The sequence below is a fragment of the Emys orbicularis genome, chromosome 14, assembly GCF_028017835.1.
Source record: "Emys orbicularis isolate rEmyOrb1 chromosome 14, rEmyOrb1.hap1, whole genome shotgun sequence".
Taxonomy (NCBI): domain Eukaryota; kingdom Metazoa; phylum Chordata; order Testudines; family Emydidae; genus Emys; species Emys orbicularis.
The window spans coordinates 38,242,211-38,267,953 of NC_088696.1; the positions used below are offsets into that span (position 1 = coordinate 38,242,211).

The window sequence follows — 25,743 nt, forward strand, 5'->3', positions numbered from 1 at the left end:
ACACCCCATTGAAACAAATTACATGCTTGTTTGCATATCTCGGAATTCCGAACTCGGGAGAAGTCCTGTCTTTCAGGCTATCAGTTATGCTAATTTTCTTTGCTGTTCTTTAGAACCACGTCGGTTTTTCCATCATTTCCGCGTCTTACACAGCATCGTCTATGACAACCTTGCAGCAAATGGACAGGAATCTTGGCTTTTCTTCTGTTTGTTTTGAGTAAATTATGAGTCACATTAAGGGGGAAAAACAACTGCAACCTTCAGAAGGGGCTGCACGAATATCTGATGCAAACGGCCACTAACCATTCAGAACTGGAAAAAGCCAGTATTCATTACTGCAAGGCTCCCTTCACTGTAAGGCTGGATTTGGAGGCCGGAGGGTTGGCCGGGTATTTAGTGGGAATGTTTATAAAGGAGTTCAATAAACGTTGACTTCCAAAGTGCAGAAGCTTTGTACAGTTCTGGGCCCTATGGCAAAGAGCCTTATCAACAGCAGCCTTGGGGTCTAAGCACCCAAGAAAGGCAGAGCATATCAAGGTGGCTTCGTGAGCGACGCTTAAAGCCATTGAACAGAAATCGGTAGCCAGTAAAAGCTTCTATAGGATGCAGTTGTCTGGCTGAAACTCATGGCAGTGGCTTTCTAAGAGGGACAGTGGGTTGTTTGCTTTTCATTTCTTTTCTTCCTTGTCTGAAACCTCCACAGAAAGAATCTGTTCGCTGCTTTGTGGGGCAGGACTCATGCGAATAAAGACTGAATTATCTGAAGACTTTGAGATGATATCCTCCTCGTCAGGGTGGTCACCTGATTTGCAGGAGGCTCTAGATGAATCATGTCGGACTGGTAATTTCAGCAGAACTGGAGTGGAACTGGACTCCTGGAACACAAATAAAGTAAAAGTGATGAGCCCCTAATCCATGAGTGGGACCCTTAGGCACTACCACAGTATTAGTAACATGAATTAATATGTCTGGCAGAGAGAGAAAGGAGAATTTCAAGCTTTTCCATTTATTCCATATTGCTCTCAAACTTAGTCTGACTTAATATGAAATGAGTTGGTTATCTCCGCTGATTTCCTTATGGACAAATTTCTGTCCATGATTGCCACCAACTGGCACCCTTGTAGATAGTCAGAGCAGAAAAGTGAAAGAAAGAATGAGCATGTAGATTGTGATCAACCAATGGTTCATTATTGTTCAGCTGAAATATAGACTCTCTGCTGTTTCTTGTTGTCTCCATGAACAGTGTTGCAAGATGATAGTTTCATTGTGAATGAAAGAACAAAAACTCCAATCCTTTGTCCTTACCTGCATAGCTTGCATCGCTTTCAGCTCTCGCAATTTCCATCTGATATGGGCAAGTTTTCCTTTGCCTCCCATCTTTCCTGCAGCTACCAGGGCAGCTTGAAAGAGTTTAGGTGTCCCAGGTCTTGGAGGAATGATAAGCACATCTTTTGGCATGCCTTTTTCTTCTTTGGGTTTACTGTTGTTTTTCAGCATTTTCCTAGAATAAGAAAGAGACTAATTTTGTCCAGAGACATGCAATATTGGATTAATTTTCTAACACAGACAGTTCAAGTTTTGCAGCTGTTAACGGCACTCTCAACACATTAGACTTTGTTGCAGAGTAGAGCTGGGAAAATTGTGGGGAAAAAATTCCTGTGAATATTTTGTTCAAATTTTTAAGAGTATGAAAATGAAATTCAACAAAGACAAATGTAAGGTGCTACATTTAGGGAAGAAAAACCAAATGCACAAATCCAGAATGGGGAATAACTGGCGTGGCAGCAGCACTGCTGAGAAGGAGCTGGGAGCTGTGGTGGATCACAACCTCAACATGAGTCAGCAATGTGATGCTGTTGCAAAAAAAGCAAATGCAATTTTGGGTTGCATTAACAGAGACATAGCATGCAAGTCACAGGAGGTGATAATACTGCTCTACTTGGCGCTGGTTAGGCCTCAGCTGGAGTACGGTGTCCAATTTTGGTCACCAATGTATAGAAAGAACGTAGAGAAACTGGAAAGGATCCACAGGTGAGCGACAAAGATAATCAAAGGGATGGAATGCAGCCACGTGAGCAAAGGCTGAAGGAACTGGGTGTGTTTAGTTTGGAAAAGAGGAAATTAAGGGGGGATATGATAACGGTCTTCAAATCCTTGAAAGGTTTCAGAGTAGCAGCCGTGTTAGTCTGTATCCGCAAAAATAACAAGTACTCCTGTTATTTTTGCGAAATCCTTGAAAGGCTGCCATAAAAAAGATGGAAAAAATTGTTCTCTCATGTCACAGAGGGCAGGACAAAAGGCTTCAAACTGCAGCATGGCAGATTTGGTTTACATCTCAGGAAAAACTTCCTAACTGTAAAAACAGCAGGACAATGGAACAAACTGCCTAGGGAAGTCATGGAATCTCCTTCACTGGAGGTTTTCAAAAAGAGGCTGGAGAGCCACCTGCCTTGGATAGTTTAGACACCACAAATCCTGCATCTTGGCAGGGGGTGAGACTAGATGATCCTGGCAGTCCCTTCTAACCCTGTGGGTCTATGATTCGATGAGTCTGCTTTGGTTGTGTTTGTTCCCATGTTGCATTCACGGTTCCTGTGTGCATTCGAGTGATAACGTTTGACTGGTACAAATGTGTGCAGAAAACAAATTTAGTCGCATGCATCATTCTCTGCAGAAGCCAATTGTAAATGTGCATGCACAAATACATACATTTCAGAGCCGTGTTATAGCTACATTAGCATGTACATATGTCCATGTCACTTGCACGTTGCCCACCTACCCATGTCCCTCGGTCTACTTCTAACATTCTAGCATGGCAGCTAGGTAGTAGTAGAATTCCAAACCTCTGTGCTGCTGTGTTGAATAGAATGAAAATTAATTATTGAGATTAAATTACTAGAGGGGAAAATTTAGGCTGAATATCAAGGAATAATTTTTCACAGGGTGTGGTAGCAGCCCCATTGCTCCACACATTTAAACGTAGACCATACAAAACACAAGTAAACAGGGAACAATTCTGCAACGCCAGAGGGATAAACTAGATGCCCTAATTAGTCTACTCCATTCCTGAAGTGCAAATGATATCCTGACACGCCTAGGATGAAAACAGCAATAAATTAGGAAAGGAAATTAATAGCACTCTCCTCAGCAAAATTGATGAAGAAATACATCTTTAACTACAGCTGGGATTTTTAGTAGTCAGAATGTAATTACTTAAGACTCAGTTGTGACACCATCCCCAAGGAAAGATAGTTACACTGCTCACGAGCGGAACGGGAACCAGTGTGTGATTCCGAGAGTCAAAGGCTAGCTCCCCGCTCTTGCTCCAAGAGGACGTGGGGATAATCTGCTTCACCTCTAGACCTAGTTCAGATTACTTGCCTTGACACGTTGGCTCAGCTGTACTGGCTGGTGCATGAGTGGGGGGAGCCAAGGCGCTGCTCACTCCCCAGTATCATAAGTGTGAAACAGGAAGTAGAGGCTGCTCACCCTCTGTGTTGCTACTTGTGATTTGGGTTGTATATGTAGGAGAGCAAAGTGATTCCTAAAGTTCCTGCTTCAGCCAGTGTCACAGTTTGGCCCTTACATTGCAATTTGATCAAGGCAGATAAATTACATTTTCTTGTGAAAAGTGCCATGGAAGTTTTAAAATGACCACAAATTATTAGGACCTCAGTGTAACATCCCATCTGCAGAACCGCAATTCCAACGGCACCGCCATTAGCTCAGTGCTAACTCATAGGGAAGAGCACCGTCTGCTGAAACATCAACGATTCCTGGAGCACCTACGTTTTTTATCTCTACCCAAGTCCTGATCAGGCTCAAGTCTGCTTCGTTTATGAGAACTGATGTAACTGAGGCCCAAAAAGAAGATGCATGTACAGTCTGATGTGCTTAGCACTGAAAATTTTCCCTTAATGCGTTGGGTGTAATTTCTCCAGTGTGCAACCCCAAAGATCACCTGTTCTTTCAGAGTTTGAAAATTGTGCTGTATCTGCATGTTTATGATAAATGACATTTTAGCAACATCCTGTCACTCACTTAGCCTTCTTACGCAGCAGCTTCTGAGATTCTGGATAATGCACCAATATTTCATTCAAGTCCTTCTTCTCCAAGATGAAAAGGTTAGTAAATCCATGAGCCACAACATTTGCTGTGCGACGATTTCCACCTCCCACTGCCAACAAGCTAATTAAAATACCAAGAGATGTTAAAACGATTGTATGTAAGGCCAATACAGTTTTTACCATTTAAAATCTGAGCTTTCACATGGTTTGATAGCAGAGTTTGCTGCAGGAGATGTGTTGCCAGTGTACTCGGAGCTCAACTTTTGCCAACCATGACATTTTACGCATCTAATATTTTAAGTGTTTTGGTGATACATTGGTATGAAAGTCACTACATAAAAATGATTTCATTGTAGTTATTTTATAAGATTGCTCTTTAAAACTAGCTTAATATAGACAGAAAAGTACCGACCACCAGTGTGTTACAAATCACTTCTGCACTCTGGGCAGCTATGTACAAGTGTTGGATATTAACAATAGTAGTGACTTTCGTTTACATACTACCATAGTAACCAACTTTATGTAGCAACAGAGAGTCCTGTGGCACCTTTAAGATTTACAGATGTATTGGAGCATAAGCTTTCGTGGGTGAATACCCACTTCGTCAGACGCATGTAATGGAAATTTCCAGAGGCAGGTATAAATATGCAGGCAAGAATCAGTCTGGAGATAACGAGGTTAGTTCAATCAGGGAGGGTGAGGTAAATTTATCCGGATAAATTTATCTGGACACAAGTCAGATGTCAGGAATGGCAATATACAAAAACCTGTAGGAGAACACTTCAACCTCCCTGGCCACACAATAGCAGATGTAAAGGTAGCCATCTTACAGCAAAAAAACTTCAGGACCAGATTCCAAAGAGAAACTGCTGAGCTTCAGTTCATTTGCAAATTTGACACCATCAGATCAGGATTAAACAAAGACTGTGAATGGCTAGCCAACTACAAAAGCAGTTTCTCCTCCCTTGGTGTTCACACCTCAACTGCTAGCAGAGGACCTCACCCTCCCTGATTGAACTATCCTCGTTATCTCCAGACTGCCTCTTGCCTGCATATTTATACCTGACTCTGGAAATTTCCATTACATGCATCTGACGCAGTGGGTATTCACCCACGAAAGCTTATGCTCCAATACATCTGTTAGTCTTAAAGGTGCCACAGGACTCTCTGTTGCTTTTTACAGATCCAGACTAACATGGCTACCCCTCTGAAACTTTATGTAAGATAACCAGGTCAGCATTTTAGTTCCACCCTTCTTTATTACCACTGCAGAGTATGTAGATCATGGCCAGTAGGGATGCACAGATTTTTTTAAACGATAATATTTTGTTTTCATGTTTGTATCTCAAGCTCTTGTTTCTGCTTTGGGGTCAGATGACCTGAACAGCCAGCCTAACTCATTATAAATATGTTCTCTTCCTGATAACGATGAGCTATTTTCACTGTGCTTTGATTTCACCCATTCTCACTCACGTGGATTCCCTACCTGAAGCCATATCAGCACAGGGCAAATGGCCTAGAACAGGAAGCTTGCAATGATTTCTTTTCACTCTGCTGGTATTGGAAAGGGGTGATCCATGTTGGAATAGTCAGTTTTCTCTATTTATCAATTATACAGTTTATTGAGTGATTTGTTTTTATCCAGGGGGACCCTCAATATCCTTGTTGCAGGCCTGTGGTATCCCCATTTTTATCTATATCTGACCATATTGTGGTCAGCGATCTTTTCACCTGAGAAGCACTGCAGAGGACTCTTGTCAATGCTGTTTAATCAGCCAGGATGGTTGTTGATGACCAATATATGCCATTCTCTTTTTCCCTTTTTCTCTTCCCCAAGAGAGTTGCCTTTGCAACTATCACTAGACAACCAAGTCAGTTCAGACTGTGTAGACTTACAGAGAATGGAGTCAGGGAGACAATGACAGTTCGAAAGTTTAAAATTAAAAAGTGGAATTTATTTGTGTTAACAGATCTCGGTGTTAAATTGTGACCCCTTTTCATTATAACAGCAAACAGGTCCTAGCAATGGATCCTCCTTTCCAGATCTTATTTCCAAATTTTATTTTTCTCCACCTCTGCCTTATTTCCCCAACTTCCTTCTAATCTTAGTCTTAGTCTTACATTTTATTCTCCCAATTCCCCATCGATCCTCTCTCTGACCTTATTTCTCCAAACACTGATCCAGCTTTCAGTGTCACAAGCACAGTTTTGCCATCAGGTCCTCCAACCACCTGCACCTGTCCAACTTGTATAATGTACATCTCTCGGCCAATTTCCCCCTGAAACAAAGATTAGAACAACTTGTGGGGTGTGCATTGGTCATCCTGCTGGAACCCAGAAAGAGGGGAAGAAAACGTATGGAAAATGTACAGCGACCCTGATGCTCCAAGTTAAACTATTCAATTACTTCATTAATGTTGTTTTATTCTGTCTCATAAAGATCTTTTCATCGCTTTCCACTTGCTGATCTTGAATGTTGGAGGTTCCAAAACGGGAATAGGTTTTATCATCTTTTTTTTTTTAAACAAATGCTTCTCAACATTTTTTTCTAAATATTCTTGCCTTTTGTTGTTGTTTTATCCTGCTTATTCTCAGTGGTTATTGTTTAATGAGCACTCAGAGCTGCATTCCCCCCTGTATTTTTTCCAATTGGTGTTAGTGCTGTGCACATTTAAATCAGCAGAGGTCACTCTTTGCACAATATGATAAGTGACACAGAGCACATTTTTGCTTTGAATCTCCCTTGCACAACTTATCAGTTCCTGGTGTTAGCCAGGCCTGGCTCTTCTCATTGCTTCAGGTAGCTCTCAGGAAGGGCAGCACTGGAGGTGAAAGACAGGAGTGGCCCAAAGGGGCTATACTGTTCTGGGGACTGCTGTGGCTCCCGGCATAACCAAGAGGCTGCCTCACTTTACAGCAGCCTGGTATGACTGCCTGTGGGCTGCTCTACAGCTCAGAAGAGCTGGAACACTTTGCGCTCCATCCACACTCACTCTTGTCCCCAACATAACTCTCCTGCTCCGAGCCACACTCTCAGTATACACCTACTCAAGAGGCTGCACACAGGGGTGGCTCTATGTATTTTGCCGCCCCAAGCACGGCAGTCAGGCGGCTTTAGGCGGCACGCCTGCGGGAGCTCCGCTGGTAACGCGGATTCGGCGGCATGCCTGCGGGAGGTCCGCCAGTCCCGCGCCTTCGGCGTACCCACCGCCGAATTGCCGCCGAAACCGCGGGACCGGAGGACCTCCCGCAGGCATGCCACCGAAGGCAGCCTGACTGCCGCCCTCATGGCGACCGACACGCCATCCCCCGCGGCTTGCCGCCCCAGGCACGCGCTTGGTGCGCTGGTGCCTGGAGCCGCCCCTGGCTGCACAGGAGGGTAGTGTGAAGCTGCATAAGCCAGCCTTAAGCTACTTCTGCACCGGGGGAATTCCCCAGGAGACCTTTATGATCTCTTTATGCCTCTGGGTGGCTGCAGTGTCAACCACAATATGGTCCCATCTCTGGGTTAGCCTGGTGTATCTCCTTGCCAAACGCATTGGCCAACAAAATCCATATCATTCCAGCAACGAGCTTCCACTTCTGGCCCTGCCTCTTCCCCACTGCATAGAGCATCACTTTATTCCAAGTCTCTAAAGAGAATTTATGTAAGGAAAATGCTTGTTACCTTCTTACACACATAATCATTAGGTAAGTAAACAACAGATCGGAGCCTCTTCAACATGTCGAAAATCATCTGCCGGTCACAGCCCTGAACCCAAAAGAGGAAGTGGAATTACTTAATTTGTAGGAGCCTCTCAGGAGTCAAGTAATGTACGATCTAAGAAGGTCGACAGTACCTGAAAGAGCGCCACCTTGCTGACTATGTCGTAGTTCACATCAATAGCAATATCCAGCCTCATCTTGTCTGGCAGCTGCACCATCAGCTCCGATTCGTCTGTTAAAAGGGGAAACAAAACAAAGAACTGGCTACTTACAGAAATGTACCTAGCTTTCCAATATGGAGCTCGGTAACGAGTCAGTGCAGATCGTGCTTTCCCATAACGGGATGAGTTAGCAGGAACGGCAGGTTTTTCCTACACAGGAGGTTGTGATTTGGCCAACAATCTCAATTCAGCTAACTTCATCTATAGACTGGGAGTTGCAAGCTTGGAATGCGCTGTTGTATGATCATGCTAGTTCACTACCAGGCTGGGAATTAGAATCCTGGTACTAGTGTAGTGGACAGTATAGAAGTAGGGTAAAACAAGGAAGAAATATAGAGAAATAAGTAAAATGAGAAAGGAAAAAAAAAATCCCACAAAATCCTTAGGGTTAGTGCCCTAAAGCTGTGCTGCCACTGGTGTGGCAAAATGACTGCAGTGACTTTCCAAAACTCAGCAGTGGCCCTTTGGGTTTAATTGGAAAATCTCAGTGCAATTAACTGTGGAGGAGGGAGACTAGACAGAATGACACATATCTCTTGCTCTAGACCAGGGGTTCTCACAACAAATTTTTGGTGGCCTCAGAGTGCGGCCACCAACTCTTGCTGGTGGCCGCTATGACACTTTTCCCTAAAATATTTAACTTTAGGAAAAACAAATAAAATATGCACATATACACGTCCAAATCATAGTAATCTATTTATGTCGGGTTTTTTGCAGATTCAGTAATAAAAATAATGGACAATTGTGTCTATTCTTTACTGGACCTAAACAGAAGAGAAACAAAAATAAGGTGCTTTGCATGTTCTTGTCTTTTGTTGTTTCTTTTGCTTTTTTGGTTTTGGGTTTTTTTTTAGACTTGCTAGCAAGTAAGTCTGCTTTTGTGAAAAGTGATATTTGTATGTTTGTTAATATCACTTTTCACAGCAGCAGACTTGCTAGCTAGCTGGGAGGCAGTGAAATATGATATTAACAAACATACAAATATCACTTTTCACAGCAGACTTACTCAGGCCTGGCAAGCCAGGGGACAAATTAAGCCTTGGTCGGATGGGAGGGTAGGGAGGCAGTGGGGGCCAAGGCTGATAGGGTGGATGGGTGAGGGTTCGGGGGATGGAGCCTGCCAGGCCCTGCGGCTGGGGGGTGGAGCCCGTGGCTGTAACCTGCCACCACACAGCCAGAGCCCATGTCCAGAGCCTACTGCTGCATGTCTGGAGCCTGCCTCCCACCACCCCAGCGCTAAAGCCGGAAGCCTGAGCTCCACCACCCCCGGGAAGGTGGGGAACTCACACAACCTGTCTGCTCCTCCGGCATTTGTGCTTCCAGAGGGGGGCATGGCCCAACCCCTCTGGGTGGCCCCGGGGGAGGGAGTGCTTAGCTCCCCTCCCAATCACTGCCCAGGAGGTTGTGGCCGCAAGATAAGTCCTTGGTGGCCGCATGTGGCCACAGTGGCCGCATTTGAGAAACGCTGCTCTAGACCATCTGCAATTGACACTGATAACCAGTTCACAAAACGTTGTAAGCTGCCAGCTTCCACTGATGTTCATAGGCCAAGGTTAAAATATCAGAAAGACATGAACTTAAAGTCTTAATAAAGACAGTAACCCTAAATACTAATTCTTACCTAACATGCCTTGTGAATGCCAAGTGTATTCATACCATGTTTTGACCCGATTCTGAACGGATCTGGGGATTTTGTAGAAATTCATGTATTTAATGGTACTGTCCATGCAACTCCGATAATAAGTTTGTCCTGCTGTAGCAGCGCCAACTACATCTCTCATCTGAGTTGGAGGAGGGAAGAGAACAAAATTTAAGGAACTAGTTTATTTGTCATTCCTTATAGTTGTTAAGTATCCAAAAGACTATTAACAACTAGCTTCTTTGACTGAACATACATTGTGTATCACGACAGAGGATCTGCATCCTCGAACTTATAAAACCATTGGCATGCAGCGGGTCAGGAGCCCCTCCATATTAGTAAAACAAACCTTAAAATAATGTCAGAATGAACAGTGATGCTATTGGGATTTTTCAATGTATGAAGTTGGAAAGCCCAGCGGGTACTTTTGGGGAAACTGAAACACGATTTCAGAGAGGTGACCTTAAAAATAACAAACACGGTGAACCTGCATCATAGAGATGGGAAGACAAATTGATTATTCACTTACCTGGCCGATCATGACAGAGAAAGCAAAGACCCCTGTGAAGTAGTTCAGAAGCTGGAAGAGTATCTCGAACAGAGTTTGAGGGTCAGGCAGTCCCCCAATAGTAATTAGAGTCTTGACAGCCCAGTAATAGCAGCGGATATAACTATAAAGGGGAAAACGAACAACTTTTCAACCAGTTTCCTTCACCTGAAAAGTCAGTATCTGCTTTATACCATTAGAACTGCTCTGACACAGTCAGCAAGAGACCACTTGGAAACTACAGAGAGAATGGTTATGTGGTGAAAAGGGGGAAACTAAGGGGGTGAAAGCCTCTCCTCTCCCTTAAATGCAAACGTTCCTGGAAAACCTACAGAGACAAAGAAGTTTAGGGGACAGGTGGAAAACATGGGGGCACTAGAGCTTCTTAGAGAAAAAGTCTCCAGAATTTTTTTAAATGGCAAAACAATGTATTTTTCCCCCTAGTCTAGTTCTTAGTAATGGCTGGACCATTTTGGCAGAAACATAACATCATAATAATAATTATTATAATCATTCAGACTCAGGCAGACGCACGGCACGTAAAATTTCAACTTAAATGGTTAACGTTTACCAAAGTTATAAGCAATGGAGGGTGTAATAATGGGAAGTGTCAGGCAACCTTAATAATAGGCAGCCCTGCCTATATAAATCAAATAGCGCTGATGCTGTACTGGAAATGGTAGGCTTTTGACTAAAAGGTGGACTCATATGTCAAAAGTGCTGTGTTAATTCAGACTTGGCTGCATCCTGACTCTCTCTTTATCACTCCTATTCTGCTGCATTGGCCTATTTGAAAACAGAAGGCACGCATACTAAGTACCTGTTTCCTTTCCCGTCATAGACCCATATGGTAGAACCCAGTCCCTGGTACCATGATGCCCAGTAATACAGGCATGAGTTCACATGTAAGCTGAAGAGTAAATAGGCTGTGGTCCTTATCACTCTGCAAAGAAAGGCAACAATGAAAGAGGAAAGATTACAAGGTGCCCGATAATGAAAAACACCTTCAAATCCCCCAAAATATCATTGTTAAAAGTGAAAAATAATTCATGGAAACACAGGGCAAGCTCTGATATTTATAGCCCTAGGGGAAGAGAAAAGGAGTGCTTCGGAACATTTGACTCTAATTATTCCAAGGGATTCCCTGCCAGTCACACAGCTAAAGCTCTGCACAACTCTGAAAATGTAGGGGAAAGAATATTTTCACCTGCTGCTTTACACTGTTTATCCCCACCACTTCCGCCCCCAGTTGCTTTGGGAACAAAGATCATTTCAAATAATGTTGATAGCATTGAACACATGGAGCTGCAACTGGGAAGAGGGTAATGACTAAAGGCTATTATTAATATAGATAATTTTTCTACAGTCATCTTTCGTATTGTGGATCTGTCACATATCCTCGAAACAGTGCCATGTGCTACAATGAGAATGACTGAAAATGAGTCGCTTGCTTCTTGGCTAGGGAGCGCTGGAAAAGTAATACGCTTTGGGTTGCAGAGGCCCTAAGGTGATGTTTGATTCCGATGTGTGTCTGCCAATCATCTCATGATGCGCTATTAGTGTTGTCAGCCTCCCAGGAGACATTTCCAGCCTCAGCCGAAGTCACTGCGATTGTGGCAGTCAATAAGGAGGAGGAAGAATTTTCTCTATCTAGAATGACTATGATTGAATCACATATGGGGAACAAAGAGGAACTATGTTTGGCTGGAGATTGCTGCATCTCCACCAAATTGCACCTCTTCCGCCTCCAATAAAAGAACAGTCCCAAAAATATCTTCCTCCAAAAAGATACAAATGTATCAGTGGTTTGTCTCACCTGTAAACATATGCCTTGCTCAGGATAGCTTCAAGCCGGTTATTAAACTCAAAGAAGGCCATGTACTGTTAAAGAGAATGATACAATGCGCATTAGCTTCCCATCAATCACAGCTGGTAACTAGTTTTCAATAGTGTTGAATGAGAATCCTTTAATTCAGGGGCTCTCAACCTTTCCAGATGACTGTCCCTGTTTCCGCAGTCTGATCTGTCTTGCCTATCCCCAAGTTTCACCTCACTTAAAAACTACTTGCTTACAAAATCAGATGTAATAATACAAAAGTGTCACAGCCACACTAATAATGAAAAATGGCCGACTTTCTGATCGTTACCATATAATTATAAAATAAATCAACTGGAATAGAACTATTGTACTTGCATTCCAGTGTGTAGTATATAGAGCAGTATAAACAAGTCATTGTCTGTATGAAATGTTAGTTTGTACTGACTTCGCTAGTGCTTTTTATGTAGCCTGTTGTAAAACTAGGCACGTGTCTAGATGAGTTGATGTACCTCCTGGAAGACCTCTGTGTACCCCCAGGGGTACGCTTACCCCAGGTTGAGAATTACTTCTTTAACTAGCAAAACTATGTTTCACCTCCAGGCATCCTCCAAAAAATCTCATTTTCCTTTCAATTGTACTCCTAGAGTAGTTCTGTATTAAAAACTACAAAAGGCGCGAGATGAGAGATTCCAATGCTTCTTTTAATTATCACTGATCTTTTTTATTTTATTCAGTATTTTACAATTTTAAGTATGTTTTAGAGTTGGGGTAAGATGCTGGATTGACAGCCCTGGAGACTCAAATCTTCCATGAACCTTTCAAATCTTGGCCTTTCCCCTAATCCTGCAGATTACTGCCAGTCCATTAGGGACCATCCGGAGATGAGTGTCTCATTTCATATATGCCACAAAATAGGTGGAAATGACTTTCACTTGCTACTAACATGGCTTAGATTTGATGTAGTGACTCCATAGCCCATTGAGCTGTCTAATCTTCTAGCTGAAAGTAGTTTTCATATGCACTCTTTCAGCTGTCCTCAAATTTTTAAAACATTCTTTTACTTTCTTTTAAAACCTTAATTGCTTCAAAATCTCTCACAGGAGAGTTGTTCCCTGCTTACATCAGATCCCGTTACAGCAATGTGGAAAATTTATAATCATATGATATGGAACTGACTCTAAATAATAAATAATAAGATGGGTGAACTAGAGTGCCTTGTGATAAAGGAGGATATAGATATAATAGGCATCACAGAAACCTGGTGGACTGAGAGCAATCAATGGGACACAATCATTCCGGGGTACAAAATATATCGGAAGGACAGAACAGGCCGTGCAGGGGGAGGAGTGGCACTATATGTTAAAGAAAGTGTAGATTCAAATGAAGTAAAAATCTTAAGCGAATCCACAGGTTCCATAGAGTCTCTATGGATAGAAATTTCATGCTCTAGTAAAAATATAACATAGGGATCTATTATCGACCACCTGACCAGGACAGTAATAGTGATGATGAAATGCTAAGGGAAATTAGAGAGGCTATCAAAATTAAGAACTCAATAATAGTGGGGGATTTCAATTATCCCCATATTGACTGGGAACATTTCACTTCAGGACGAATGCAGAGATAAAATTTCTCGATACTTTAAGTGACTGCTTCATGGAGCAGCTAGTACGGGAACCCACAAGGGGAGAGGCGACTCTAGATTTAATCCTGAGTGGAGCGCAGGAGCTGGTCCAAGAGGTAACTATAGCGGGACCGCTTGGAAATAGTGACCATAATACAATAGCATTCAACATCCCTGTGGTGGGAAGAACACCTCAACTGCCCAACACTGTGGCCTTTAATTTCAAAAGGGGGAACTATACAAAAATGAGGGGGTTAGTTAGACAAAAGTTAAAAGGTTCAGTGACTAAAGTGAAATCCCTGCAAGTTGCGTGGGCCCTTTTTAAAGACACCATAATAGAGGCTCAACTTCAATGTATACCCCAAATTAAGAAAAACAGTAAAAGAACTAAAAAAGAGCCACCGTGGCTTAACAACCATGTAAAAGAAGCAGTGAGAGATAAAAAGACTTCCTTTAAAAAGTGGAAGTCAAATCCTAGTGAGGCAAATAGAAAGGAGCACAAACACTGCCAACTTAAGTGCAAGAGTGTAATAAGAAAAGCCAAAGAGGAGTTTGAAGAACGGCTAGCCAAAAACTCCAAAGGTAATAACAAAATGTTTTTTAAGTACATCAGAAGCAGGAAGCCTGCTAAACAACCAGTGGGGCCCCTTGACGATGAAAATACAAAAGGAGCGCTTAAAGATGATAAAGTCATTGCGGAGAAACTAAATGGATTCTTTGCTTCAGTCTTCACGGCTGAAGATGTTAGGGAGATTCCCAAACCTGAGCTGGCTTTTGTAGGTGACAAATCTGAGGAACTGTCACAGATTGAAGTATCACTAGAGGAGGTTTTGGAATTAATTGATAAACTCAACATTAACAAGTCACCGGGACCAGATGGCATTCACCCAAGAGTTCTGAAAGAACTCAAATTTGAAGTTGCGGAACTATTAACTAAGGTTTGTAACCTGTCCTTTAAATCGGCTTCGGTACCCAATGACTGGAAGTTAGCTAATGTAACGCCAATATTTAAAAAGGGCTCTAGGGGTGATCCCGGCAATTACAGACCGGTAAGTCTAACGTCGGTACCGGGCAAATTAGTTGAAACAATAGTAAAGAACAAAATTGTCAGACACATAGAAAAACATAAACTCTTGAGCAATAGTCAACATGGTTTCTGTAAAGGGAAATCGTGTCTTACTAATCTATTAGAGTTCTTTGAAGGGGTCAACAAACATGTGGACAAGGGGGATCCGGTGGACATAGTGTACTTAGATTTCCAGAAAGCCTTTGACAAGGTCCCTCACCAAAGGCTCTTACGTAAATTAAGCTGTCATGGGATAAAAGGGAAGGTCCTTTCATGGATTGAGAACTGGTTAAAGGACAGGGAACAAAGGGTAGGAATTAATGGTAAATTCTCAGAATGGAGAGGGGTAACTAGTGGTGTTCCCCAAGGGTCAGTCCTAGGACCTATCCTATTCAATTTATTCATAAATGATCTGGAGAAAGGGGTAAACAGTGAGGTGGCAAAGTTTGCAGATGATACTAAACTACTCAAGATAGTTAAGACCAAAGCAGATTGTGAAGAACTTCAAAAAGATCTCACAAAACTAAGTGATTGGGCAACAAAATGGCAAATGAAATTTAATGTGGATAAATGTAAAGTAATGCACATTGGAAAAAATAACCCCAACTATACATACAACATGATGGGGGCTAATTTAGCTACAACGAGTCAGGAAAAAGATCTTGGCGTCATCGTGGATAGTTCTCTAAAGATGTCCACGCAGTGTGCAGAGGCGGTCAAAAAAGCAAACAGGATGTTAGGAATCATTAAAAAGGGGATAGAGAATAAGACTGAGAATATATTATTGCCCTTATATAAATCCATGGTTCGCCCACATCTCGAATACTGTGTACAGATGTGGTCTCCTCACCTCAAAAAAGATATTCTAGCACTAGAAAAGGTTCAGAAAAGAGCAACTAAAATGATTAAGGGTTTAGAGAGGGTCCCATATGAGGAAAGATTAAAGAGGCTAGGACTCTTCAGTTTGGAAAAGAGAAGACTAAGGGGGGACATGATAGAGGTATATAAAATCATGAGTGATGTTGAGAAAGTGGATAAGGAAAAGTTATTTACTTATTCCCATAATACAAGAACTAGGGGTCACCAAAAGAAATTAATAGGCAGCAGGTTTAAAACAAATAAAAGGAAGTTCTTCTTCACGCAGCGCACAGTCAACTTGTGGAACTCCTTACCTGAGGAGGTTGTGAAGGCTAGGACTATAACAATGTTTAAAAGGGGACTGGATAAATTCATGGTGGCTAAGTCCATAAATGGCTATTAGCCAGGATGGGTAAGAATGGTGTCCCTAGCCTCTGTTCGTCAGAGGATGGAGATGGATGGCAGGAGAGAGATCACTTGATCATTGCCTGTTAGGTTCACTCCCCCTGGGGCACCTGGCATTGGCCACTGTCGGTAGACAGATACTGGGCTAGATGGACCTTTGGTCTGACCCAGTACGGCCTTTCTTATGTTCTTATGTTCTTATGACTCCTGTTGTCATCATAGGCGCCACCTTTTCCAGGCGCCGGAGGGTGCTCGCCCCCGGCCCCGCCCCGACTCCACCCCACCCCACCCCGCCCCTTCCTGCCCCTGCCCCACCCATCCCAACCCCTTCCCCAAATCCCCGCCCTGGCCCCGCCTTTTCCCCGAGCGTGCCACCTTCCCAGCGCTTCCCACCACGAAACAGAAGCGGAGCCGCGGCGCGCTCAGGGGAGGAGGCGGAGCGGAGCAGAGGCAAGCGGGGGGGGGGGGGGGGGGAGAGCTGCCGGTGGGTGCAAAGCACCCACGGAGTCAGCGCCTATGGTTGTCATTGGAATCAATGGCAAAACTTCCATTATCTTCAATAGACACAGGATCAGACCCTTAGTATGTGCTCTTATAGTCCCCACCCGTCCCCCCAAATAAAATAAATTATGATGCTCCTAATCACAACTAAAATGTATGGTAACTTTTAGTAATACCTTCAAAAGGACAAACCTCTTCCCCTCCCTGCCCCCATGCAATTGTACTGTCATCTACAATTAATTTACTTCTGCAGACAGGAATAGCGCATCAAAAACAGTACACGATTCTGTTACATTAACTAAAAATGCAGTCTCCCCCCTTGTTTTTGTAACCACCTGACTTACCTTTAAACAGCGAGGCAACCGCAAGAGAGAATTTACGCCAACTTTGAAGTAAAAGAAATCCAGGGGAAGAAGGCACAACACGTCCATCTAAAACTCACATGTGAGACCACAACAGAAAACACGGTGGTAAATTGAAACCATCATGGGGCTCTTTTGCTTCTAGCAGCACTCAGGAAAGGGTATTCGGGACCCAACTCTGGCCTCGTTTACTAGGAAGCAACTTCCATTGAAATCAATAGCGGGGATCCAGGGGGGCAGTAGGATAAATCAATGGAAATAAAACTCATGTTCTGCGGACATGATTATGCACAAACTTCCATACATTTGTACACACAACTGGTGCGCTGGGGAAGCCAACGTTGAAACAGGATCTCCACCGCCCTTAACTGTGTGCAGCATGTTCTCTTGCCCACCTCCAACGAGCTCTCCTCTTCCTAGCCCTCTCTGAGGAGGCTACTGCTGCCTTTGGCACTAGGGTGACCAGATGTCCCGATTTTATAGGGACAGTCCTGATTTTTGGAGCTTTTTCTTACATAGGCACCTATTACCCCCCACTCCCATCCCTATTTTTTCACACTTGCTATCCAGTCACCCTATTTGGCACTTACCTATCAAAGTGCGATCCCCAGTTATATATGGCTAGCCCTTGTCCAGACACATACCCAGCCTCCTTTCCATTCCTTTCCTACCCAGACAGGGCCATGCTAAACCTGATCTACATCTGTCAAGATAACTATCACACATATTTTAAACATTATTCCGGTCCTAATATTCAGAGGTGTGACTAATAGCAAGAGGAAATGGATTTCAAAATATGATTGTAATGTGTCCTTTAAATAATAATAAATACATGTAAAAATCAAACACGGTGTGTCAGACCTTGAAGCGTCGGGATTTCAGGTAGTTCTGTCGCATGGCCTTTTTATCAGTCTAGACGAGAACAGGAAACAGAGGGAAACATCATCACTGGTTGGCGGTGAGGTTTACTGACCTGCACCTGACTGAAAAGGCAGAGAGGAGGCACCTACACAGCATCACCATATGCTTCCTTCCTATTATATAGCAGAGGGGAGCAGAAGAGACCTAATTATGTGGGAAAGGGATTGGGATGGGAAAGAGGGGAGGAGGGAAATGACATCTTCTCCCCACCATAGTATAGATACTGCCATGACCTCACCACAGTGAACATGGTAGATCTTCTGTATAAGGAAAACAAGGAGATGTGGCTTGATAAAAGGGGGGTGGGGGTGTTGAGGAACAACCTCGCTTAGCTGCGAGGACATTCTCCTTAGGACATTGAGTAAATTGTCGTTCCAAAAGCCTCTTACATAGCTTCTCCTCTGCACAGTGAACATTTCAGTGTGCTCTGTGGGTAAAAAAATTCACTCAGGGCCCACGAAGTAAATAAGGGACGCAGCGGGAGAGCTGCCTTTTTGCTATATCTTCCAACATTTGCCAAAAAAAACTTTCTACGGACTTCAAGTATTATAGCAGGAGGTACCCAAAGCAAGCCAAAGTCCCGTTTGAAATTTTGCCTTGTGAGGGAACCGCTACTAGCCGCCACTTACAATTATGTCTCCTCCTTGGACAAACTGCAGGCGGACCTGAACGACAGTGATGTCCAGAAAGTAGATGAGGTCGCAGAGATAGTCTACAAGTAGCCACCAATGGAGGTTTTCAGGCATTTGGTATGGAAAGGCCCAGCGTACTGGAATCAGCCAGCAGTTCCAATTCCAGGCCAGAACAACAAAGAAAAGCCACAGCACGTACATCAAATCTAAGCAGAGGGAAGCACAGATCAAAATTAGTGAGCAGTTGACAGAGAATAGCCGCATATTATCCATAGGGTTGACTGTAAGGATGAATGAATTAGGTACTAAAAATTAAAGGGAACAAAACTTCCTACATTCCAAGCACTTACATCAGACTGCCTTTGCTCTGCTTCCAGGATATAGGCACTTTTTTTCTTTCTTTTGCAACTACACTGCACTAGCTGCTGGCTTTTGGAGAGAGCTGACTCTTAGAGATGAGCCAGGTGGTTAAGAAGAGTGAGTAGCTGGTGGAGAAGGAACTGGGTTTTCAGGAGATTTTCAGAGCAGTCTGACAAAGTCTGTCAGATAAAATGGCCAAAAACCACTGGTGCATTGCCACCCTCATCAGCTTTGGGGCAACAACTGAGGCTAGCTATGATCCCTAATGGAATTTATCACTTCCTTCTGCTCTTCCAAATGAAAAAAATTCAATCAGACAGGGTCTAAATCATTCCTTTCTTCCTTCCCTGGTGTCCTTGCCACACTCCCAATTCTCCCATTTCTTTCTCCTCCTCTCCTGCTTTCTTTCCATGCCATCTCTACTTTTATCTTCCCTTTCTCATTAATGGAGCCACAGCATTATCTCAACCAATAGTATTTTTCAATTACTTACTGGTGAGAGGGTCGATGCTGCTTGGGAACCGGTACTTTTTCACACGGCTTGGCCAGGGGCAGGATCTGAATTTGCAGCAGAGCATCTCACAGTAATGTTCCTCCACTTCAGCGTCTGTCTCTTTTTCTTCTGGTGGCGGCGGTGGTTCTGGAGAGGTTTTCTTGGAAGGGGCTATGAAAATTCATAGAATTATTGAAAGCAGCGCGAACTTCTCTGACAGGCTAAAGTTCTCATGTTTGTCCCTGGTCTTTAAACTTTTCTCTTATTAACATAACCTCTTCATGAAAGGCCAGTCTGCATTTCTAGCTAAGAGCTTTGTTAATGTTCATGACTTTCATGTTCTCTTCACAGACCAGCCTCTCTCAAAGACTAAGGGTATGTCTACACTACCCGCCGGATCGGCGAGCAGCGATCAATCCAGCGGGGATCGATTTATCGCGTCTAGTCTAGACACGATAAATCGATCCCCGAGCGCTCTCTCGTCGACTCCTGTACTCCACCGCTGCGAGAGGCGCAGGCGGAGTCGACGGGGGAGCGGCAGCAGTCGACTCACCGCAGTGAAGACACCACGGTAAGTCGATCTAAGTACGTCGACGTCAGCTACGTTATTCACATAGCTGAAGTTGCGTAACTTAGATCGATCCCCCCCCCCGGTGTAGACCAGGCCAAAGAAGCAGCTCAGCCTTCATGCCAGCTTACTCCTGTGTCTTTCATAATCATAATATTATATTCTGCACTTATACAGCTGTAAATTTCAAAGCACTGGCAAACTATTGGTATATTTACCCTCACAACACTCTGCTGCGGTACGGAAGTATTATTACTCCATTTTACAGATGAAACAACTGAGGAACAAAGAGATTAACCTGAATTGCCCAAGGTCACACAAGTCTGTAGCAGAGTAAGGAATAGAACCCAGCTCTCTTTAAGTCCAGCCCTTTGCCTTAAACAGAAGACCATCCTCCCTCCCTTTTTATTGGGTAACGATTGCTAATTATGCCACGTCATCTGGAGCGGTGTTTTTTGTTTGTTTGCAATGTGCATTTTTTGCATAGGGAACTAGACTGAAACCACCAATCACTGAGAATCTTACAACACCGCTCTAAGGGGGCTACTTATATCCACTGAACCATCATTTCCACACACTTCTACTCAACAATTCTGTCTCCTTTTATGTACCCTTTATCTATTCATGGAAGACAGGTAAGTTGCTAAGTTTCCAGGCTACAAAACCATATCATCATTTTTATTGCTTGGGCTTTACAAAACCAGTTTCTCCGGCTCAGTAACTTCTGCCTCTTGCTCAGGATTCCCGGTCTACTGAGAGGTCCCAAACCCAGCTGTAACTCACATGCCACAGGGGTCTCATCATCAGAGGTAGTATCTGGGTCAATCAGTTTCTCTTTCACTTTCTCAGTCCTGTCTTTAAAGAGCCTCACCAGCTCCTGCAGCCGGTCATTGATTGTCGAACTGTTCTGGCTTGTTGCTGAACCCGCTCGCTCTGGCAAGCTGCAGAAAAACCATCAGAGAATTTACTAATGTAAAATAAAAGCAGGTGACAGCCCTTTTTTTTCACCCGTAGGATCAACCCTGTCCGTGTTGCTATTGCATAACTGTACACGGTCAAGAGTGACAACTAAAGTAAATTCAGTCTCATGGATTACAGTCAGAGAATCATAGAAACATAGAGCTGGAAGGGACCTCGAGAGGTCGTTGTCTCCCCATGCTGAGGCAGGATCAAGTATACCTTAGATCATCCGTGACAGGTATTTGTCTAACCTCTTCTTAAAATCCTCCAGTGATGGGGATTCCACAACCTAAGTAGTGGTAACCCGTTCTACTACTTAACTAGACTTCAAAGAGAAACAGCAGAACTAAAATTCATTTGCAAATTTAACACCATTAATTTGGGCTTGAATAGGGACTGGGAGTGGCTGGCTCATTACAAAAGCAGCTTTGCCTCTCCTGGAATTGACACCTCCTCATCTATTATTGGGAGTGGACTACATCCACCCTGAGCGAATTGGCCCTGTCAACCCTGGTTCTCCACTTGTGAGGTAACTCCCTTCTCTTCATGTGTCAGTATATAATGCCTGCATCTGTAACTTTCCCTCCATGCATCTGAAGAAGTGAGGTTTTTTACCCACGAAAGCTTATGCCCAAATAAATCTGTTTAAGGTGCCACCGGACTCCTTGTTGTTTTTACTTAACTAGAGTAACAGTTAGAAAGTTTTTCCTAATATCTAACCTAAATCTCCCTTGCTGCAGATTAAGCTGGTTACTTCTTGTAACTACTTTCCATGGACATGGAGAACAATTGATCACCATCCTCTTTGTAACAGCCCCTAAGGTATTTGAAGACTTATCGGGTCCCCCCTCAGTCTTCTTTTCTCAAGACTAAACATGCCCAGGTTTTACTCTTTCCTCATGGATCACATTTTCTAAATCTTTTAACATTTGTGTTGCTCTTCTCTGAACTCTCTCCAGTTTGTCTACATCTTTCTTAAAATGTGGCACAGACACAAAATTGACCACAGTACTCCAGCTGAGGCCTTACCGGTGCCAAGCACAGCGGAACAATTACCTCTTGTGTCTTACATACACTACATACATACAGCAGACATAGTGTATGTAAGACACAAGAGGTTGCAAGCCTTTCTTGCAACTGAATCACATTGTTGGCTCATATTCAATTTGTGATCCATTATAACCCCTGGATCTTTTTCTGCAGTACTATTGCCGAGCCAGTTATTCCCAAGATGGATAAAAGTTGATGATTCTTTTTTAAAAATCTGATTTTTTTATTTAAATCTGATTTTATTTTAATAAAATAGAGGGGGTTTTTTTAACTTAAATTTGAAATTATGACAACCTATGTTAGCCCTAAACTTACTCTAATCTATTGAAATAATTTAACTTTTTTTTAAATTACGCAGTATATGTTTACTGCCAAAGTTTTAAAGAAAGTCCAACCACTGAACTGATGGAAGCCACTGGCTAAGCACCTCGAGCCAGGGTTTGTTGACATGCTAAACCAGCTTTTGACAGCAGTAGCCTCTTCTGCAGGGGAGAGAGAATATTTTCTTCATTTCAGTTTATTTAACTAGTCCAATTCAATGATCATTCATTCAAAGTTTAAAACCAATAGGAAGTTGAGAAAAACAGGAAAGCTTGTTTTCCTCTTCTAATCTTTGAATAAAAAATAGGTGTGAGAGGATGAGACCGACTATTTCTAAAATCTTAAAGGACAACAGAGACAAGACACAATCAGTTAAATTCACTAACTACTGATAATACTTCCTTTGTTAAATAAATCAGTTTTAAATGCAAAACATGTTTTGATAAACTTTTTTCTTATGCAGCACTGTTAAGGTAGTTGTATTTAACTAATTAAAAACAACTTTAAAATGCTAGTTTTTTTGCCTTTTTAATTGCATTCAAATTCCCATCCAAATAGAGCTTAACACAAATCACAAGTACAAAATTATTCATTTAGTAAATAAGAAATGCATTTTTCACCATTTTCTAACATAATAAAAAATGTAAAAAATAAGACCCAGAATAAATGTAAGTTCAGCTATATAACTGCTTAAATAAATATATATGGAAATAGTGTATTCTCCTGGTTTGCAAAAAGAAGCACCAAATTTAGTGAAAGGAGTGTATTTAGGTGCCAATCAACTTTTTTTATTGTTACCAACCAATGAGAATCCACCTTTCTTAAGGAAAATAACTAAAAAGTACAAATGCAAAACATATTAAAATCAGAGATTTAAATCAAGGTTTCCTGCTTGCTGATTTAAATCATGATTAAAATCAGTTATTTAAATTGCTTTGATTTGAAACAATCCACCCTGGTTAATCCCCATTTTGTATTTTGACTTTGATTTTTCCTTCCTAAATGTAATACTGTGCATTTGTCTTTATTGAATTTCATCTTGTTGATTTCAGACAAATTCTCCAATTTATTAAGGTCATTTTGAATTCTAGTACTGTCCTCCAAAGTGCTTGCAATCCCTCCCAGCTTGATGTCATCTGCAACTTTTATAAGAACACTCTCCACTCCCTTATCCAAATCACTGATGAAAAAACTGAATAGTATCGGACCCAGGACAGACGCTGGTGTGACCCCACTAGATACATCCTCCCAGTTTGACAGTGAACCATTGATAACTACTCTTTGGGTACGGTATTTGAACCAGTTGTACCCACCTTATAATAATTTCATCTAGGCCACATTTCCCTAGTTTGCTTATGAGAATGTCATGTGGGACTGCGTCAAAAGCCTTACTAAAATCAAGGGACATCACATATACTGCTTTCCCCCTATCTGCTAAGCCAGTAACCCGGTCAAAGAAGGAAATTAGGTTGTTTTGGCATGATTTGTTCTTGACAAATCATGTTGGCTATTATTTATCACTGTATTATCCTCTAGGTGCTTACAGTGTCACAAGGTCATACAGTACGTTTGCTTCAAAGGGCAGACAGTGCTAGAAACGACTTGGTAATTATTAAGAACACATGCTACTTTCTGCCATCACTCGCCATGCTCTGTCATACCAGGAGAGGGCTTTGGTTGAGAACCACTGGATGGAGTTGTAGGGGAAGCCTATGGACAGCTAGGGGAAGCCTATGAACATGTAGGCTGTGAATTCCCCTTTCAGTCTCCCACAGCTTGTCTTGACTAAAAAAATAGGTCAGGTTAAAGTTGGGTTGTGTTAACTAATATGATTGCAAAGTCATGTTTAACCTCAGTGTAGGCAGAGACAAGTCATGTTTAGCTGCATGTCAACTGGGTGTTGTGAACGCTAGGGTTCTAATAGGGTTTATTCATGATCAGCTGACACAACAATTTCTGTCTACATGGATTGCTAAATCATGTTGAACATTGTGTTAGTTCAAGTGACTCCTCAAGGCCATGGTCTCGCATGATCCAATTTTTTAATAAAGACAAGCACTCAATGGGAGAGGTTCCTCTCAGGACTGTTGCATTAGTAGAACACCGTAAAGAAGTCCAGGACTGAGTACACATGATGTAAAATGCCCTCTCATTCCAGAAAGGAGAAACAAGATGTTTCTGAACAACGAATACAAGTTGGCTGCACCGCATTTCTGTAATACTGTTCAAATTAAAAAGGCAGCCATCTTCTCTGCAAGCTAAGCCAGATCTTTCAGTGATGTCTACAAATCTGGCAGCACTTGGCAATGGTATTTTTTTTTAAATCTTCCTTAAATATGAATCTGTATTAGAAAATAGAATAGATATTAAATGCAGCTTTTAAATGAGTTCTCAAATCTTTGATTCAAAATTAGATTATCCTTTCACTACTTATACAGTCTATGGTTTTTGATGCAAAAGTTCTAGGCCAGCAAAATCTAGGAGAACATTTTTCATCACAGTGCATGAAGAATAACAGGAACAGTTTTAACTTTGGTAACAGTATATTTCCTTACTCACTGCGCTGAAACATCTTACTTATCAGTGCTAGATATCCATCCATCTATCCATTTCTCTGTTGTATCTTAGGTATTTCTAAGGTGCCAGTCACCTTTGTATCTATGCACCAAAATATGAAATCTTAATAACTACACTGATTCATGAATCTGGGCCTCTCATTCTAGCAGTACACCCAACTCACTTTTTTCTCTGTAGGTTGGACTGGCCAGGTGAGGCTCTGACTGGAGACTCAACTGGGGATGCATCCTCTATGCTGTCCTCCTCGGAGCGTAGCTTCCTCCTAAAGAAAAATGAGTAAATGGCATCAGGAACAAAAACAATCAGAAAGAAAATGTTCTTTGCCCTTCGTACACACACACACTCACTCCACACAAGCCTCCACGTAAGGTTTAAAAATGTTAAACCAAATCAGAGTAATTTACTATGTAAAATAACAGAACTTCAGAGAGAGCTTTAATATTGTCTGCTGTATCTCGGCAACTCGTGGTATAGGACGCCATCAAGTGGTCAAGGGACATCTATTTAGAACACATCACCGGACATCGGCAATACCAGGAGAGATGAGCTGGAGTGCCATTGAGAAGCAAAGTCGGGAAAGTAACTGAAATACTTCTCTGAGAGATTGTATTTACTGAGGGACAACCTACCCTAAATTCTCAATTACTGAGGGACAATCTACACTCATTGCTATATTTGCTTTCCACAAGCTACTCTTAGTATAACCTTTTATGAGTGATTTATCCAAATATTTGGAAGCTAATATCTAAACTGTATCATTACATTTATTAACCTAAATTGGGGATATTGTAGATTATGTACTATATTTATTGTATGATTTTTAAACCAAACTTTGTACTTTTGGATAATTTAAGCATTATACCTAGATGTATAGACACTCTTTCCTTAACCTGTATATTAGATCATTTTAACATTAGCTTTTATAAACATTTTAAATCTGTTCTTGTCTCTTGTATCTCAGCTACAGAATGCACTTAGCACTATGGGGCCCAGATTGCTACTGGGGCGCTATTTAATGTAAATAATAAATAATAATTATCATAATAA

The 25,743-nt window shown here is 42.3% G+C and overlaps 1 protein-coding gene across 1 annotated transcript in view; it reads right to left on the bottom strand.

Moving 5' to 3' along the window:
* Positions 1-668: 668 nt before the first annotated feature.
* Positions 669-25,743, bottom strand: part of CNGB1 (cyclic nucleotide gated channel subunit beta 1) — a 40,645-nt gene continuing 15,570 nt past the window's right edge. The window contains exons 3-18 of the mRNA XM_065416799.1: positions 24,860-24,958; positions 20,572-20,729; positions 19,221-19,391; positions 18,365-18,573; positions 17,676-17,726; positions 16,797-16,883; positions 11,996-12,060; positions 11,000-11,122; positions 10,162-10,303; positions 9,615-9,774; positions 7,907-8,004; positions 7,735-7,818; positions 6,228-6,346; positions 4,042-4,188; positions 1,315-1,501; positions 669-875 (exon numbers count right to left, since the gene is read on the bottom strand). Of these exons, the coding sequence (XP_065272871.1) occupies positions 669-875; positions 1,315-1,501; positions 4,042-4,188; positions 6,228-6,346; positions 7,735-7,818; positions 7,907-8,004; positions 9,615-9,774; positions 10,162-10,303; positions 11,000-11,122; positions 11,996-12,060; positions 16,797-16,883; positions 17,676-17,726; positions 18,365-18,573; positions 19,221-19,391; positions 20,572-20,729; positions 24,860-24,958 (2,107 nt within the window). The remainder of the gene's footprint in view (positions 876-1,314; positions 1,502-4,041; positions 4,189-6,227; positions 6,347-7,734; positions 7,819-7,906; positions 8,005-9,614; positions 9,775-10,161; positions 10,304-10,999; positions 11,123-11,995; positions 12,061-16,796; positions 16,884-17,675; positions 17,727-18,364; positions 18,574-19,220; positions 19,392-20,571; positions 20,730-24,859; positions 24,959-25,743) is intronic.